The 17,588-nt window shown below is 52.1% G+C and overlaps 1 protein-coding gene across 2 annotated transcripts in view; it reads left to right on the forward strand.

The window, feature by feature from the left end:
- The window catches only part of ADAM9 (ADAM metallopeptidase domain 9), a 1,404,333-nt gene that overhangs the window by 697,938 nt on the left and 688,807 nt on the right, over window positions 1-17,588 (forward strand). For both annotated transcript variants that reach the window (XM_069617919.1, XM_069617920.1), the window contains exon 12: window positions 14,504-14,675. In XM_069617919.1, the coding sequence (XP_069474020.1) occupies window positions 14,504-14,675 (172 nt within the window). The remainder of the gene's footprint in view (window positions 1-14,503; window positions 14,676-17,588) is intronic.

Here is a 17,588-nt window from a genome sequence, read left to right on the forward strand (position 1 = left end):
ACAACGTGAACACCGTCGATCCAACAATTTATGCATGTACTGTGGTTCGTCGGAGCACCACCTCAAGGATTGTCCAAAGAGACCCGTTAAGAAGGCGGGAAACGCCAGAACCCGGCGATAGCAGGAGTCCCTATGCCGGGGGTATTATCTTTGGACTCGCATATGGCAGTTACCGTGCCTGTCAGTCTGCCAGTGGTATTTACCACTTCAACTGACTGTTCTTTCTCTTCTCAGGCTATAATTGATTCCGGTGCTACTGGGAATTATATGGATTATGATTATGCCCTGAGCAATAACGTTCCTCTGGTTTCTAAACCACAACCTGAAGCCGTACATGCGGTAGACGGCTCTTCTCTGGTCTGGTTACTCAAAGTACGTCCCTCGTCCGTATGCAGACGAACGATGGACATACCGAAACACTCACATTCGACCTAATTAAGGCCCCCCAGCTTCGTGTGATTTTGGGCATTCCGTGGTTACAACATCACAATCCTGACATTGACTGGGCCAGGAAGGTGGTACAGTTTCCTTCCTCTGTCTGTAACGAAAGCTGTTTTCAGACTAGTAGCATTTCCGGCACTTCCTGTCAAGCCCTGGTGGCCTCAATGGCCTTGATTGGTGCCATTACCAATGCCCTTGAACCTAGCATCCCTGTGGAATACGCTTCTTTTCGGGAGTCTTCGATAAAGGTGGAGCAGAACAATTGCCCCCACATAGGCCGTATGATTGTCCTATCGACCTGGTACCGGGGGCTAAAATACCTGCCGGCAGGGTTTACTCGCTCACACTGCCAGAAGACAAAGTGCTAAAAGAGTATATTGACAAGGCATTGGCTACGGGGTTCATCAGACCATCGAGATCACCGGCAGCGTCTCCACTGTTTTTTGTTCCTAAAAAAGAGGGTGACCTTCGCCCTTGTATTGATTATAGGGCATTAAACGCCATCACAGTCAAGAACCAGTACCCTCTTCCCCTGATCTCAGTACTCTTGGATCAACTGGGTTCCTCCGTGATCTTTACCAAACTTGATCTGCGGGGTGCTTACAACCTAGTCCGCATAAGAGAAGGGGACGAGTGGAAAACCGCCTTCAAGACCCGGTATGGGTTATTCGAATACCTAGTGATGCCCTTCGGGTTGTGCAACGCCCCGGCCACCTTTCAAGCCTTCATGAATGATGTATTTCACGATTGTCTGGACCGGTTTGTTGTGGTCTATCTAGACGATGTACTGATTTACTCCTCATCCAAGAGTGAACACACCCGACATGTGAGATCCGTCTTACAAAGGCTGAGAGAGAACTATCTCTTCGTCAAAGCCGAGAAGTGTATCTTCAATTCATCGGAGGTTGAGTTTCTAGGTTATGACCTTACCAACCGGGGTATCCGGATGAGCCAGTCTAAGGTTAAGGCCGTTTTGGAATGGCCTGTCCCTACTACAACCAAAGCCCTACAGTCATTCCTGGGGTTCGCGAACTTTTACAGGCGCTTTATCTTTTCATTTTCTACCATCTTAGCTCCTTTGACGGCTTTAACTAGCTCAAAAAAGCCATACCGATGGACACCAGAAGCGCAATCTGCCTTCGAGGCCTTAAAAGCGGCCTTTTCTTCAGCGCCAGTGCTGCAACATCCCGATCTGCTCCTGCCATTTTTTGTGGAAGCTGATGCTTCTGGGATGGCCATCGGGGCTATTCTGTCACAACCCTGTCAGGATTCGGGTGAGATCCATACGGTGGCGTTCTTTTCGAGGAAACTGACACCTTACGAGCGCAACTATCCTATCACGGAAAGAGAATTGCTGGCAGTCAAGAACGCTTTCGCCGAATGGCGACATCATCTATTGGGGGCCCGTCATCCGGTTACTGTCTTCTCTGACCACCGGAGTCTATTGGCATTCAAATCAATGAAGTGTCTCACTGCCCGACAGGCCCGTTGGCACCTCTTCTTTTCCCAGTTTAATTTCACCATCACATATAGGCCAGCACGTCTCAACGTTTGTGCCGACGCCTTGTCTCGTCTGCCCTCTCACTCGGAGCAAAGCAAACCTGAATGCCCTCTTCTGCTGCCTTCTAGGGTCCTATGTGCATGTACTCCACGCCCTTTGCTCCGTTCTTTAATCTCGGATTGGGTGAATACACATAAAGAAGAATGTGTAGTCCTAAACCTTGATGTGGTACGAGGACTTCCTTATATTCAGGGCCGCCTGTTTGTGCCCCCGGGGAAAGCACGTCTCCAAGCCCTTGCTTTATCCCATGACTCTTTGATAGCGGCTCATCCAGGTCAAAAGAAGACTCTGGACCTGCTTCGACGTTGGGCCTCGTGGCCGTCTATGTCACAAGACGTGATTCGTTATCTGGCCTCCTGTTCTGTGTGTGCTCAATGTAAGGTCTCCCGGTCTAAACCTATGGGTTTGTTACAGTCACTCCCGGTTCCTCACAAACCATGGTACATGGTCTCTATGGATTTCATCGTGGACCTGCCACCTGTGGACGGTTTTGATACCATCTGGGTGGTAATTGATTATTTCACAAAAATGGCACTCTTCGTTCCTTGTGTGGGTTTGCCCTCTGCTCCAACTTTGGCCTCGTTGTTCCTTAGGAACGTATTTCGTTTCTTTGGTCTGCCCTCTATTGTGGTTTCAGATCGCGGACCGCAGTTTACATCACGTTTCTGGAGGGCTCTGACGGCGTCCTTGGGCATTGATGACAGGTTCAGCTCGGCCTTCCATCCACAAACTGATGGGCAGACTGAACGGCTCAACGCCACTCTCGAGCAATATCTGCGCTGCCTCACACTTCGTTTCCAGTCATCTTGGTTGGCGTTGTTACCACCTGCTGAATTCGCTTATAACAATTCTCTGCATGCCGCTTCTGGTGTATCACCCTTTTTTGCACTATACGGACACCATCCACGGTCCTTACCCCTGGATCCTGATCTTCCAATTGACAATCCAGCGGCTCATGCGTGTGTTCGGGACCTCAAGTCCATTCATGAGGTCGTTCGTCAACACCTGCTGCATGCTCAGGCCAAAGCTAAGAAATTCGCTGACAAACATCGGGCACCGGCACCCGACTGCCGTGTAGGTATGAAGGTTTGGCTGTCATCACGCAACCTGAGAATGCCTGGAAAACGGATGCTCTTACCCAAATTCGTGGGACCTTTCTCTGTCACTAAGGTTTTGAATCCAGTTGCTGTATGTCTTTCATTGCCCTCGTCCTGGAAACAGCATCCTGTGTTTCATGTCAGCTTGCTGAAGCCTTGTCCGGCCAACATGCGATTGCCAATACGCCCGGCCCCGGTGCGGGTGGATGGTAATGATGAGTACGTAGTGGCAGATATCCTGGATTTCCGACTTCGGAGGGGTCGTCCTTTTTACCTGGTTGACTGGAAAGGTTTTGGCCCTGAGGATAGATCTTGGGAGCCGTTATCTAACATACATGCTCCGGCCCTGCTTCGCCGCTTTCATGCCCGTAGGGGGGTGGTGCCGCCTTTGGGGGTGGATGCTGTTACTCCTCGGCAGGCACGGAGGAGGATTATAGCCCTTCGGAAGGGCATGCGTCACATTGCAAATCCATTCTACGCCCACTGGCAACTGCCCTGGAAAATGGTGGCCTCGGCTCACTCCGCGGCGCCCTGCGGCGAGTTGAACTACGATTCCCAGCATTCCGCCTCCCGCTCTCAGCAGATGGGCGATGATGCGTGAACCTCGGTTTCGTCCGGTTCCGCCTTTCCCCTTCCCGATTTAAACCGCACAACCGGGAAAGACGCTGCTTCTGATTAAAGTTGCATCCCGGTGTTTAGAAGTTCCGTCTTCGATCCTACTATATTTACCCGTGTACCAGACCTAATTCCTCCTTCACGGACTGTCTCTGCCTGCCGATTTTGGAAAATTACTTACCCGTGTACCAGACCTAATTCCTCCTTCACGGACTGCCTCTGCCTGCCGATTTTGGAAAATTACTTACCCCTGTACCAGACCTATTTCCTCCTTCACGGTCTGCCTCTGCCTGCTGCTTTTGGAAAACTACCCACCTGTGTACCAGACCTCTTTTTCTCCCTCACGGACTGCCTTTGCCTGCCACCGAAACCATCACCTACAATTCTCCCATTTCATTGTGTCTCTTATGGTTGTTGTTCCCATCATCTCCACAATCAGACTTCCATTGGACATCCTCCAATAGTGCACAGGGACGCCTTGCAGAAAGTGCACCCACTCGACTCTAGCGTGTCCCTCGTTCCGCCCGGGTTTAGTTCCCTAACTAACCTACCCCGTTTCTTATTTTGCACTTCCGTTTTTTGGACTCCTTTGGGATAACTCAGACTCAACAACAACATCCGTGGTAAGGGTTCTCTAATTTATGATTCCATACCTCGTAGCCTAGCGACAACTATCATTAGTATAGGTTACATTCTCCTTTCTTACTTATAGGTGGTTCCGGTTGCCTTAAACAAGGGGAGGGCATAGCTCAGGTACTACTAGAAAGAAGTATCAAGGGAAAGGATTCTTCTTAAAGTTCCAATTGCTCACCTCTTGTTTTTTCCTTTACAGCTGGGTTCTTGGCGGCGTGTCCTCCCCGCCCTTTTGAGCGATCAGTCCATCTGCCTGGTCCTACCCAGCAGAGGGTCATATCGTTAAAAAGGTCTTGTGCCCTCACAGAGAAGAGGCTAGGTTGGAGGCCCCGACCTAGCTCTTCAATCAATAGTGCAGTCCTGTGTCTTCCGGCCACCGATTGGTTTACTTCCCGTCCGGTGAGTAACAATATCAATCTGTTGGAGCTGAGGGCCGTCAGGCTTGCCCTGAAGGCTTTTCTGCCGACTGTGCGAGGAAAGAATGTCCTGGTCCTGACGGACAACACGGTGGCCATGCACTACCTCAACAAAAAGGGGGGGCAGGGTCACTTCCACTGTGCAGGGAGGCGATGCAGCTCTGGTTCTGCGCAATCCAGCAGGAAGTTTCGATCTCAGCAGTTCATCTGGCCGGAGACGAAAACGAGACGGCGGACGCTCTGAGCAGGCAGAGCGCGATCTCTCATGAGTGGGAGTTGTCTCAGGAGATTCTCCTGGAGATCGTCGCCCTTTGGGGGACCCCTCAAGTGGATCTCTTCGTCTCCAGTGCCAACCGGAAGTGCGAGAGGTTCTGCTCACGGGAATTTCCTCCAAAAGGAGCATTAGGAGACGCGTTTGTGGTGGAGTGGTCATTCCCACTGCTGTACACGTTTCCTCAGGTCCCCGTCATCCCGCAAGTACTGCGGAGGTTACGGAGGTTCGGTTCCCGGATGATCCTCATTGCTCCGGCGTAGGCCCGGAGGACGTGGTACCTGGACCTTCTCGACTTGTCCATCTGCCCTCCATGTCGTCTTCCCTACCGAGACGATCTGCTCTCACGGGAGGGGGATCAGGTTCTCCATCCAGAGATCAGATCCCTCAACCTTCACTCTTGGCTTCTGAAAGGTTGAGGTATAAGGATTGGGACCTTTTGCATGTGACATTCCCATGGTTCTGTCTTTTTTGCTTTCTTTGGCCCACAGGGGCTTGCGAGTGGGCACCGTTAAAGGTTACCTGGCAGCGCTGTCCATATTTAAGCGCTCGTCTGAAGAGTGTTCCTATTTTAAAATTCCTTTAATTTCTCAGTTTCTGAAAGGGCTCACTAAAGTGTTCCCCCCGTCACCTTTCCAGGTGCCCGGTTGGGATTTGAACTTTGTTCTCAAGTTTCTGATGGGTGCTCCGTTTGAGCCTTTGCAGTCATGCCCTTTGAAAGTGTTGACTCTTAAAACTGTATTTTTGGTTGCGGTCAATTCCGCTCGCAGAGTGAGTGAGTTACAGGCACTTTCAGTTAAGCCACCCTTCACTGTGTTTCATAAGGACAGGGTTGTCCTTGGAGTTCGTCCTTCCTTTCTTCCGAAGGTGGTGTCGGAATTTCATTTAGGCCAGAAGGTTGTTCTTTCGGCGTTTTATCCTCCTCCACATCCTGGTATGGAAGAGGAGAGGCTCCATAGGCTTGATCCTAGGAGAGCATTAAGCTTTTATATTTCACGCATGTCCTGGGTCAGAGTGGACAATCAACTCTTCATTGGTTATGCTGGGAAGCGTTTGGGACAAGCTGTGATGAAACATACTTTGTCTTGCTGGATTATTTTGGCTATCTCTGAGTGTTACCGTTTGGTGGCTAAGAACCCACCGATCGGCTTGCGGGACCATTCTACCAGAGGTATGGCTGCCTCTACTGCCCTACAGATGGGTGTTCCTATTCGTAACATCTGTAATGCAGCCACCTGGGCTTCGGTACATACTTTTGTACGTCACTACTCCCTCGATTACATCCGTGGGCAGGATCTGGCCTCTGGAAAGTCGGTCCTTTACCCCGCAATTTGATTGGGCATTCTAAATTTCTGTTTTCTAAATTCTTTTCCCACCTCCTTGCATTGGTACTGCTTTGGGAGTCTGTCATAGATATGGAATACGTCGGAGGACCCAATCCCCTCGAAGAACAAGTTACTCTCTTACCTGGTAACGTTCTTTCGATGGGATGGTCCGACGACGTATTCCATATCGCTCCCTCCGTGCCTTCCCCGCTACAGAATTTCTTATGCGATTGCAGCTTACGTTTCCGCAAGGCTTTGTGTGTCAGACTGGCAGAAGACTGGTACCACACGTTCTGGGGAAAAAACTACAACTGAGGCTACGGGCGTCGTGCGTCCTACTTATAACATCTGGTGATGTCGGCCGTCGGAGGAGGTCCTCGAGGACGGCATATCGACGTCATTGACGCAGGACGCAGACGCCGAAAGATTTTACGAAGCAGCACAGCTGTGGTGATTACTGTCATAGTTATGGAATACATCGTCGGACCATCCCATCGAAAGAACGTTACCAGGTAAGAGAGTAACTTGTTCTTCTAAGCCAGATAACCAAATGTCTGTATTGTAGCATGCTGTAAAAACAGACTCAAAAAGTCCAGAAAGGTTTGTTGTGCCACAGTTTTGCTCTGCTAACTAGTTCTCTCCCTCCCAGAAATCAGAGATTAAATTATCCAGCATATTTGCTAGTCTGGTATAGATGTAGTCACACTGATGCCAAAAAAAGCTTGTTACTGTATATACTGTTCTATTTGCAGCAGAAATATTACAGGGTAAAGTAAAGAGAACAAGCAAACAGTAGGGACAATGGTTGATACCACAGAGCTTGCCATAAATAACAGTTGTCACTAAAGACAGTCCAAATCTGCAAGGCAGTTTTTTTTTGCAGAAAATTCAGATTGTTTAGGAGGACAGGCTTTTAAAATTCTCTGCAGAGTTTAGAAATCATTTGCAGATTTTGAAATGTGTGGACAGTTCCAGTAGATTTCCACTTTATAACTATAGAATGTAAAACTCCTTAGAAGTGTGAAAAGTATGTTTGCAGATTTCAGAATTTTTTCCGTAAATTTGGACTGTCTCTAGTTATCAAAATCCAACTTTGTGGCACTTATTTTCCCAACTTCAGAAAGATAAAAATCTGAGTCACTTCGCTCGGACTTAGAACATGTATTGCAAGTTTCACCCAGATCTCTTCATATCACCAGAGATTGCTGGAGATCTACATAAAGACTTGTCTCATTGGATGAATCCGTGAATGTTTCTATTTACCCGCAAACTGGTAATCTGCGTGCAAAGTAAGAGAGTATTGTTAGGGCATTAGATCTATTAATATTGATAAACTACTATCCACCTTTTTCTCCTAACAGCTATAGTTAATACACAATTATTTCCCAAATAATTTGCAAACATATATTTAAATGGTGTTCTTCAAGTCGTCCTTTTTAAACACTTATCATTTTGCATCCCAACTCATTACAAATGCACAAACAAATCTGACTAAGAGAATATACACATGCAAAAAACTAGAGAAAGAAACTGTTTCAACTAAGCACTAATTGCAATGCTAATGGAGCTAAAAATATGAGCCCTCTGAGAAAGCTAAAGATAAGCTCCTTAAACCAGACTGTTTGCAAAATATGATTGATTACTCCTTATTAATGTTTGAGTTGCCTTTTTTCCATATCAAAAAACACTTTTGATCTGCATAACTTCAGACAGTGTTGTAACATATTACTTAAGCTGTTCTTCAACGTATTGTCTACCTCCAACCCCTGAAACAGAAAGTTGAATTGAGTGGGACAGGACATGCATTTTGTGCATCCCTTAAAGCAGCAATCATTCTAAATGGAACAAGTTACTTACCTGTAACTGTTGTTCTCCAGCATGGGTCTGGCATGGATTCACATGCTCATGAATATTCCCCGTCATCAGGCTGGGAATCCTCGGTATAGAAAAAAATCAGTATCAGTTTCGTTTCTGATCTGTCTTTCTTAGTAGTAACCAATCACGGGTCTCTGGGTCATACTGCCCCCAGCTAATGACTGCCCTCTCCCTAAGCCCCGCCTCTGGCAGCCATCCTCAGATTTGGTAGCACGTAAAGTGGCAGTATGACCAAGTGAAGAGCCGCAGAGGGGTAGGCGGGAGGGTTCGCATGTGAATCCATGCCAGACCCATGTTTGAGAACAACAGTTATAGGTAAGTAACTTGTTCCTTCTCCAGCATGGGGTCTGGCATGGATTCACATGCTCATGAATAAGAGAATACATAGCAGTACACACATGCACAATCACGGGAGGTGGCAAGGCTCAACATTAAGCATTACATCCAAAACTCAACATTAAGCAATTCTTACCTCCTCACCAGCTCACCTTAGGCGAACAGGTTGCGCAGCACTGCTTGGCCGACCCTGGACTCCTCCCTGGACTCCCAATGGATGCAGTAGAATCCTGTGAAGGTGTGCGTCGACCTCCACGTAGCAGCCCTGCAGATGTCCAGCAGGGGCACACCAGACAGGAACGCCGTGGTAGCAGCGATCGCTCTGGTGGAATGGGCTCTCGGATGGCCGGGCAGCGGTCGGTTTGCCAACCGGTGACAGTGCATGATGCATTCGGAGAGCCATCTGAAAATGGAAGTCTTCGAGAGAGCCTTCCCTTGATTCACAGTCCCAAAGTTCACAAACAGCTGTGATGTCTTCCGAAAACTCTATGTGCGGTTCACGTAGAACTTCAGCGCTCTAGCTATGTCCAGCGAGTGCAGAGTCCTTTCAGCCGGCGATGAAGGAGACGGGAAGAAAACTGGCAACACCAAGGGTTCGTTGAGATGGAAGTCCGACGGCACCTTGGGCATGAAGGAGGGGTGCGTCCTTAGCACCACCCTTGTGTCGTGAAACGTCAAGTATGGCGGCTTGCAAGATAGGGCCTGGATCTCTCCCACTCATCGTGCAGAGGTGATGGCCACGAGAAACGCTGTCTTCACGACAGAAACTTCAACGGTGCCGAATGCATAGGCTCAAATGGGGCCCCCATGAGCCTGGTCAGCACCACGTTGAGCTCCCACACCGGGGCAGGGGCCTTCACCGGCGAGAATGATCGGAACAATCCTTTCATAAATTCCTTCACCAGTCCCGTAGTTCTGGTGTATCGTGAGATGGCGGCCAGATGTATCTTGATGGAAGCGTGAGCTAGTCCAGCCTTGGCCAATGACAGTAGGTACGGCAATACTTGAGGGGCCGTAATCCGCAGAGGGTTAATCTTCTGTGCACGGCACCGGACAGAGAACCTCTTCCATTTATGTCCGTAGCACTTTAGAGTTGAGGACGCCCTGGCCTTTGCAAGAACCTCTCTGCAGTCGGCCAGGATGCCGTACCCTCCAAACTCTAGTGCTGCAGGAGCCAGGCCTGCAAGTTCAGCGACTCCGGTTTGTGGTGAAGAATGGCGCCTCCTTCTCTGGAGAGAAGATCTGCGTTCGTCGGCATCTTGACTGGTGTGGACGTTGACAAGTCCAGAAGGTCCGGGAACCAGATCTGTCTCGGCCACGCCGGTGCGACGAGGATCATCCTGCATCGGGACCTCTTGAGCTGGTTGATGAGCCGGAGCAGCAACAGCAGCGGAGGGAACGCATAAAGAAATAGGCCGTCCCAGGGGAACGAGAAAGCATCGCCCATGCCCCTCGGCTGGGGGAACCTGCTGGTGAACCTCCGGCACTTGGAATTCGTCGTCGTCACGAAGAGATCGATTTGGGGTTCGCCCCATCGTCGGAAGAGTCGATCCACTTGATCCTGGTGTAGTTCCCACTCGTGGCACGAGCGCAGCTCTCTGCTGAGTGAGTCGGCGATCGTGTTTTTTATTCCTGCCAGATGAAGAGGCACCAGAAACATCCCTTGGGCGACGGCCCAATGCCACAGATCCTGGGCTTCCTTGGATGGGGCAGGGGATCTGGTTCCACCCTGCTTCCGGATGTAGAACATCGTGGTGGTGTTGTCGGTGAAGATCCTCAACACCTTGCCCTTGAGGGACAGAAGAAAGACCTGAGGGCCCAGAACACTGCACGGAGCTCCAAGATGTTGATGTGGAGTGACTTCTCCTCCGGAAGCCAAAGGCCTCTCGCGTGAAGATCTCCGGAGTGCGCTCCCCAACCTTCCAGGGAGGCATCCGTCGTCACGTCACCTGGTGAGCTGGGGTCTGAAAGTCTGCGCCCGCCGACAGAAGAGAGGGGGTACCCCACCACCGGATCGCCTGACGGAACGTCTCGTTGAGAGGGATCCTGTCCTCGAAGCTGCCCGTCGACTGGACCCAGCGGGCGTCGAGGAACTCTAGTAAGGGGCGCATCCGAAGCCTGCAAAGGCGCACCAGATAAATGCAGGAGGACATCATCCCGAGGAGGGACTTGATAGATCTTACCCTGGCCATCCTTGCCCAGAATGGTCCTGGTCCTTTCCTCCGACAGCGAGGCCAGCCGCGCCACTCCCAGAAACAGGGCGACTTGCGACGGAACCAGGTGGGATTTTGGAAAGTTGATGGAGAATCCCAGGTCCGTGAGCAGCTCGACGGTCTTCGCAGTGTGCTCCATGGCGAGCTCCCTTGTCCTTGCCCGGATGAGCCAGTTGTCCAGGTAGGGGTAGACGTCGATCCCCTGTAGGCGCAGCCACGCCACCACCGGTTCGAGGCACTTGGTGAACATCCTGGGTGCCGACTTTAATCCGAACGGGAGGGCCTTGAACTGGTAGTGCCGCCCTTGGACCACGAACCTGAGGAACTTTCGGTGTCTTTTTAGAATGGGGATGTGGAAGTACGCATCCTCCAAGTCCAACGACGACAGGAAATCGCCCTGCTCCAGCTGTCCCAGCACGTGCTGGAGGGTGACCATCCGGAACTTCTGTGCCTTGATGTACTTGTTCAGTCGTCGCAAGTCCAGGATGGGGCGCCATCCTCCTGTCTTCTTTTTTACGAGGAAGTACCTTGAGTAAACTCTGGAGCCCCGAAGCCTCTTTGGGACGAGCTCAATGGCACCCTTCTTGAGCATCGCCCTTACTTCCAACAGTAGTTGAGGGACGTGATTTTCCTTCCTGGCCACGGGTGGAGCGCGAGGGCACTTCTTCCGAAACTCGAGGGCGTGCCCTTGGGCCAGGGCTTCCAGCACCCAACGGTCGGTGGAGATGGACTCCCACACGCTGACGAACCTTGCCAGCCGGCCTCCCACCGGGGTGCTTCGGCGGGGGCCCGACCCCACGGTCGGTTCAATCTTGTTTGAAGGCCGCCTTGCCTCCTTGACCTCCCTGTCGACGACGACGGGCACCACCTGACTTGCCGCGTCCCCTGTAGGCTTCCTGGGACGAAGATCTTGCCGCTTGGCGGTACGTGGAGGAGCCACTGCTGGATCCCTTGGAGGCACCTTGTCTGCCTCCGGAGCTCCGAAAGGACGGCCGTCGTTGTTGGAGCAGTCCCAGTGACCGGGCAGTCTCCATGTCTGTCTTGATGGCCTGAAGGGACTCATCAACCGCCTTCCCAAACAGGTTGTTCCCGTCGAAGGGCAATCCAAAACCTTGGTTTGTACGTCCTGGCGGAAATCCGTCGCCTTGAGCCATCCTCATCGTCTCAGGCAAACGCTGTTGCCCAACTGACGGAAACCGGTGTCGGCGATGTCCGTTGCCACCGTGATGGCGTGGTCCGAAGCAATCTCACCTTCCTGTAGGATTTCAAGGGCCTCAGCCCTTTTGGCGTCCGGAAGGAAGTCCAACAGAGGGGCGATTTTGAACCACAACTCCCTGTCGTAGCGGGCTACGATAGCCAGGGCGTTGGCCGCCTTGATAGTCGTCGCTGCGGATGAGATGACCCGTCGTCCCATCATGTCTAGCTTCCTGCCCTCGCCGTCCAGCGGGGAAGTTGATGTCGAGGCCGATGCCCCCCCAGCTTTCTTCTTTGCTGCCGCCGAGACGACCGAATCCGGGGTAGGTTGTGCCCGAAGGCACAAGGGGGCAGCGTCGGGGACCCGGTACTTCTTCTCGTACCGGTCCCTCTTTGCCGGCGCTGTGGCAGGGTTCTTGAGGAGGGCGAGCCCCTCATCCCAGATGTCATCAAGAAGTGGTACGGCGAGGACCGTCTTCCTTTTAGCCTTGTGCCGTTGGTAAAGGAACCCTTCCTTCTTCTTCTCTTCTGGGCAGAGCTGGAAGAGCTCGGATGCCCTGGAAATCATGGCATGAAAGGATCCAATCTCGTCGGGCGGGGACGCCCGGGCAGGGGGCGACGGGGGACACGTCCCATCATCGCCTCCGTCGTCATCTGTACCTGCCGTAGCCGTGTCCGTGCCTGTATCATCCCCGTGGGTAGTAGACCGGGGGAAGGCAGAGCAGGCCGCAGAGGTGGGAGAGGTGGCGTAGGATGCGTCCTCCTCCTCTTATGCGGTGGACTTTCCGAAGGTCCCGGCTCTGGTTCCCCCGTCGGGTCTGGCTCAGGTACCTCCGTCGGGGGGAGGGGCAACCTTGTCCTTATCTCCGAGCATAAGGACTGAATCGCTAACAAAATGGCTGCCGAAGTGTCCTGCGGCGCCGGAAACAACGGGTGCAAGGGCTCTTGAGGAACCTCGTTGGCGACACCGTCGCTCTCGTCGTCGCCCTCGTTGGGATCCCTCCCGATGGGCTGGGCCTCTTCCGCAGCTTCGATGAGCTCTTCTTCAGAGGTTGTGTCCGTATCCACGATGGCCACCTGCCCCTCCCCCACCTTTTCCAACGAGGACTTTGTGCGGGTCTTCTCAATGGGCCTGAAAGACGACTCCCTCCGCGGTGGCAGGGAGAATCTGGGTCCTGAGGTCGCCTCCACTGGTGTAGCCTCCACAGGCTGAGCCAGGGCCGCTGCGACATCCTCAATCGAGCACTTAGCAGGGTGAATTAAGGCCATCGTCACCTTCTGTACGCCTGGGGCCTTCACCTTGGGGGGGGGGTCCGAGCCTCGCTCCCCCTCTGCCGGAATCTTCGAGATCGACCGGGGCCTCTCCAGAAGCTTCGCCGGGTTCTCAGACTTCCTCTTACCCGAGTAAGTGGTTGATGGCGCCGGGGAGGATGCGCCCTGCCTGGCAGCCAAGGAGCCCAACAGTTCGGCGCTCCCGGTGCCCGCGGACTCGCAGTGCTTGGCCTTTTGTTGGGCCCCCGTCGCCGGGGCGCCCTCACAGGACTTAGAAGACCGCTCGGACTTCTTTTTCTTCTTCTCGCCTGACGGGCTCTTCCCTTCCAGCCAGTTGGCGAGACGGAGGTGGCGATCCTTCATGGTCCGCTCCGACATGTTCCCACAAAACGCACAGTCCTTCTCCATTGTCCTCATGGAGACAGTAGAGGCATAACGAATGCTCGTCCTCCTTGAAAACATTCTGAAGCTGGCATCCAGGGCAGGTCCTGAACAGCTTCCCGGGCGTCGAGCTTCCTTTCTCCTGGGCCATGTCCGGGGTAGGCCTCGGAACTTCTGGAATCCTCCAAAAGCGTAACTCGACGAAATCTTCACCCTTGAGGGGCGTAGAAAAATATGAAACGGTTCCCCGTTGATCAGATGTAGAAACGGTGGAGCTTGAGGCTCTATTTAACCGAAAAATGAGAAAAATCTCCTAAAAAAGCGCGAAAATGCAGCAAAAGCTCGAGAGCTACAGCACGAGGACTCCCAACACTTGAACGTGCGGTAAAAATCTGAAGATGGCCGCCAGAGGCGGGGCTTAGGTAGAGGGCAGTCATTGGCTGGGGGCAGTATGACCCAGAGACCAGTGATTGGTTACTACTAAGAAAGACAGATCAGAAACGAAACTGATACTGATGTTTTTTCTATACCGAGGATTCCCGGCCTGACGACGGGGAATATTCATGAGCATGTGAATCCATGCCAGACCCCATGCTGGAGAAGTTAGATTCCTTCTAATTGCAGCAACAAGTTGACAAAATCACCCTGAAATGTGTATACGCTTATGATGACATAATTCCATCTTTTACATCTTTCCATACATTTTCTGAAACTATCACTGAAGGTGCCCCTGTATGCTGAAGTTGATGATGTTTTGTATAATGACACCCTGTTCATCGTACATACCAAACTGACTGAGGATTTTGACCACTGGACACATAAAATAATAGTTTTGAAGACCAAACATTTAAAATATGTTTTTCTGAATTACAGCGGTTCTAAAAATTTCAGTAGCTGCAGTGCAGATGATTTTGAGAAACTGACATTGAACAAAGGTGGGAGCTGCCTGCTGAATGTCCCAAGTCCTGATGAAGCCTACACAGCTCCATACTGTGGCAACAAGTTAGTGGATGCTGGGGAGGAATGTGATTGTGGCTCACCAAAGGTTGGTACTCTTTACATCAGTTCTAAATCCTCTCATTATTTCTTGTAGTTCGCGTTGTGCTTCGCGAGGTTTGCCATGAAAAAGATAGATGACATCCGACTTTGTTACTTATCCAATTATGATTTCCTGATAGGTGATTTTGTATTGAAATGTTGCAGTGCATGATCACTTTATTGAAATGCCAGTTTACTGATTCAAGCTGGTTATTGAATCTCTCTCAAAAATAGGTTTTGTGCTGAAGCCATATGCAGGATTGTGATGGTTTTTTAAAGTGATGTTGATGAAAGTAATGTTGAGAATGAAAAAGGTTTATAGAATGGATTGATGTGTGCATTGTTATTTAATTAGCACGCAACCCCTGGAGTATCGGGGGCGTGGCTTGATGGCTACGTGAGAGGACGCTCCCGATGATCCGATCCTGATCCTGGGAAAAAAGTGATGGTTTTTGGTGGACTTTCGAGCCCACGGTGCATCTAAAGGCGTATGAAAGTGGGGGGCATACGGTGCGTGCCCTCCCCAACGGCGAGACTGCATATTCACGGAACTAGACCCTGAAGAAGTTGGCGGTCGCGCAAAGGAAGGGGAGCACCCAAGATGGCCGCCTGTGGACAAAGGAGCATAAAAGGTCCAACGAACTGAGGAAGACAAGGTTGGTCGGAACGTGGGCGAGCCCAACCAGATAGACGGGTCGCATGCGCCTCGGGCTGAAAGCAAGAACATAAGGGCGAGCCCCTACCGCGGAGGCCATGGGTTGTGGCGGACTAGCAGAGTGAACCCGCGAGGATACAGCTGGACGCGTGGGCCCAACCGACGCAACAGGATGTCTTCCAAGGTGGTGCGACCCCGGATCAAGCAGCCTACGATGGAGACCTATGCTAGGTCGCCCTCGGGCGTGGAAGGGGGCAAGAGCAAAGAAACCCCTGCGGCGGCGACCGACCCACCGGGTACCATCCAGGAGGTGCTGGCAGCGATTGCTGACCTGAAGGTGGCCTGGGAGACGAAGCTGGGCCTTGCCATGAAAGAGTTACAAGAGGGCCTAGACCTCAAGATAGGAGCGGTCCGGGAAGAAGTGAACCTGTTGCGCCAGGATGTGCGAACTATCGCAGAGCGCACTGGGGAACTGGAGCAGGAGTTCGCCCCGACCGTGGAGGCGTGCAATACACACGCCAAGGAACTTCATGCCCTCGTGCAGCAAGTGGGCAATTTGGAGGACAGAGCAGAGCAGGCAGAGGGGCGCGCCAGGCGCAACAACAGTCGCATGGTGGGGGTACCGGAGGGAATGGAAGGATCGAACCCCACGGATTTCGTTGAAACCATGCTTTTGCAGGAGATTACAGGCGGAGAGCTGACCCAGGGGTTCGCGGTCGAAAGGGCGCACAGGGCCCTGACCAGGAGACCGGCCCCAGGAGCCCCCCCCGCGGCTGTTCATTGCAAAGATCTTGAACTACCGTGACCGCAAGAAGATTCTCGAATTTTTCCGGAAACGGGGCACGATAGAAAGGGGGTCAGCGAATATAACAGCGTATCCGGATTACACGCTGCTTGTACAACGGAGACGAATGAACTTTGGAACGGTGAAGCGGAGACTCAGAGAGGCAGGCTACCGCTACATGTTGCTTTACCCCGCCAGGTTAAAGGTGATACATAGGAACAGATCCCTCTTCTTTGAGACGCCGAGCGACGCGATGGACTGGCTGGATATGCAAGGTCGACCACAGGAATCAGATGCCCAGACAGAAGCGGATGGAGTTAAGTAGCACACTGCAGAGGCACCCGTGAGGCCATTGCTATGACATTGGGACTAGAATATAGTTTGATATTGTGCTTGTGAGGGGGAAGCCACGGCATCTGCCGGCGGGTCCCGTTGAATTCACTTCTCCCAAATAGATGACTGGGAGCTCCTGGGGAGCAACCTCTGCACCCGATAGTAGTATACTTAGTTAGGTCACTGTTAGATTGGTGACACCCCGCGGGGTCCTTGTTCTTGGTCACGAGACGGGTCCAGACGTGGGTAGGCCTGAGATCCAGGGATGGAGCTGGGCTATTGTTGGGGGTTGGTGGGGAGGGGGGGAGTTGTGTGCAGTGGTGTGAGGTTGGAGAAGGGGGAGAGGGGCACGGTTTGTTAATAGAAGAGAAGGAGCCAGGAAACGACCCTACATGGGGAACATTATGGGGAGGGATGGGACGGTGATAGACCGACTAGATGGCATCGGGTAATCTCAGAATTGTGACCTGGAATGTACGGGGCCTCAACAGCTACCTTAAACGCAACAAAGTGATGATGTATTTAAAAAGGATGCGCGTAGACATAGCCCTGCTGCAAGAGACCCACCTCACCAGGGAAAGGCTGGAGGTGGTCGGGAGGAAATGGAAGGGCACCGTTGTTGGGGCGGCGTACTCAGCGTATGCCAGAGGGGTCGTCACTTGGGTGGCGCCCCACGTGCCGTTTCGAGTGCTTGATTCTACGGTTGACCCGGAGGGTAGAATGGTGGTGGTAACGGGTCTCTTGGAAAACAGAGAAATACACATCATAAATTTGTATGCCCCCAATAACGATACAGCGGCCTACTTTAGGACCCTCTACGGTAAACTTGGCCCCCTGGCAGTGGGTACGGTAGTGTGGGGGGGGGACTTTAACTGTACCGTAGACCCCAGTATGGATAGGTCCAAGGATAGGACAGGAAAAACGGCACCGGCGGCTAAAGCGCTGAGTACCCTACTGAAAGACCCAGGCCTAGAGGATGCGTGGAGGAGGCTGCATCCCACGGATAGACAGTACTCACGCTACACAGCGCCACATGATTTGTACACAAGGTTAGACTACATGTTTGTAACAGCCAGGATAGTGAGAGAAATAGAGGGAACAGAATACAAGGCCCGAGTGCTGTCGGACCACTCGCCCTTGGTGGTAGA

The sequence above is a fragment of the Ambystoma mexicanum genome, chromosome 10 (genome assembly GCF_040938575.1).
Source record: "Ambystoma mexicanum isolate Mex_15411 chromosome 10, UKY_AmexF1_1, whole genome shotgun sequence".
In the NCBI taxonomy this organism is placed as follows: domain Eukaryota; kingdom Metazoa; phylum Chordata; class Amphibia; order Caudata; family Ambystomatidae; genus Ambystoma; species Ambystoma mexicanum.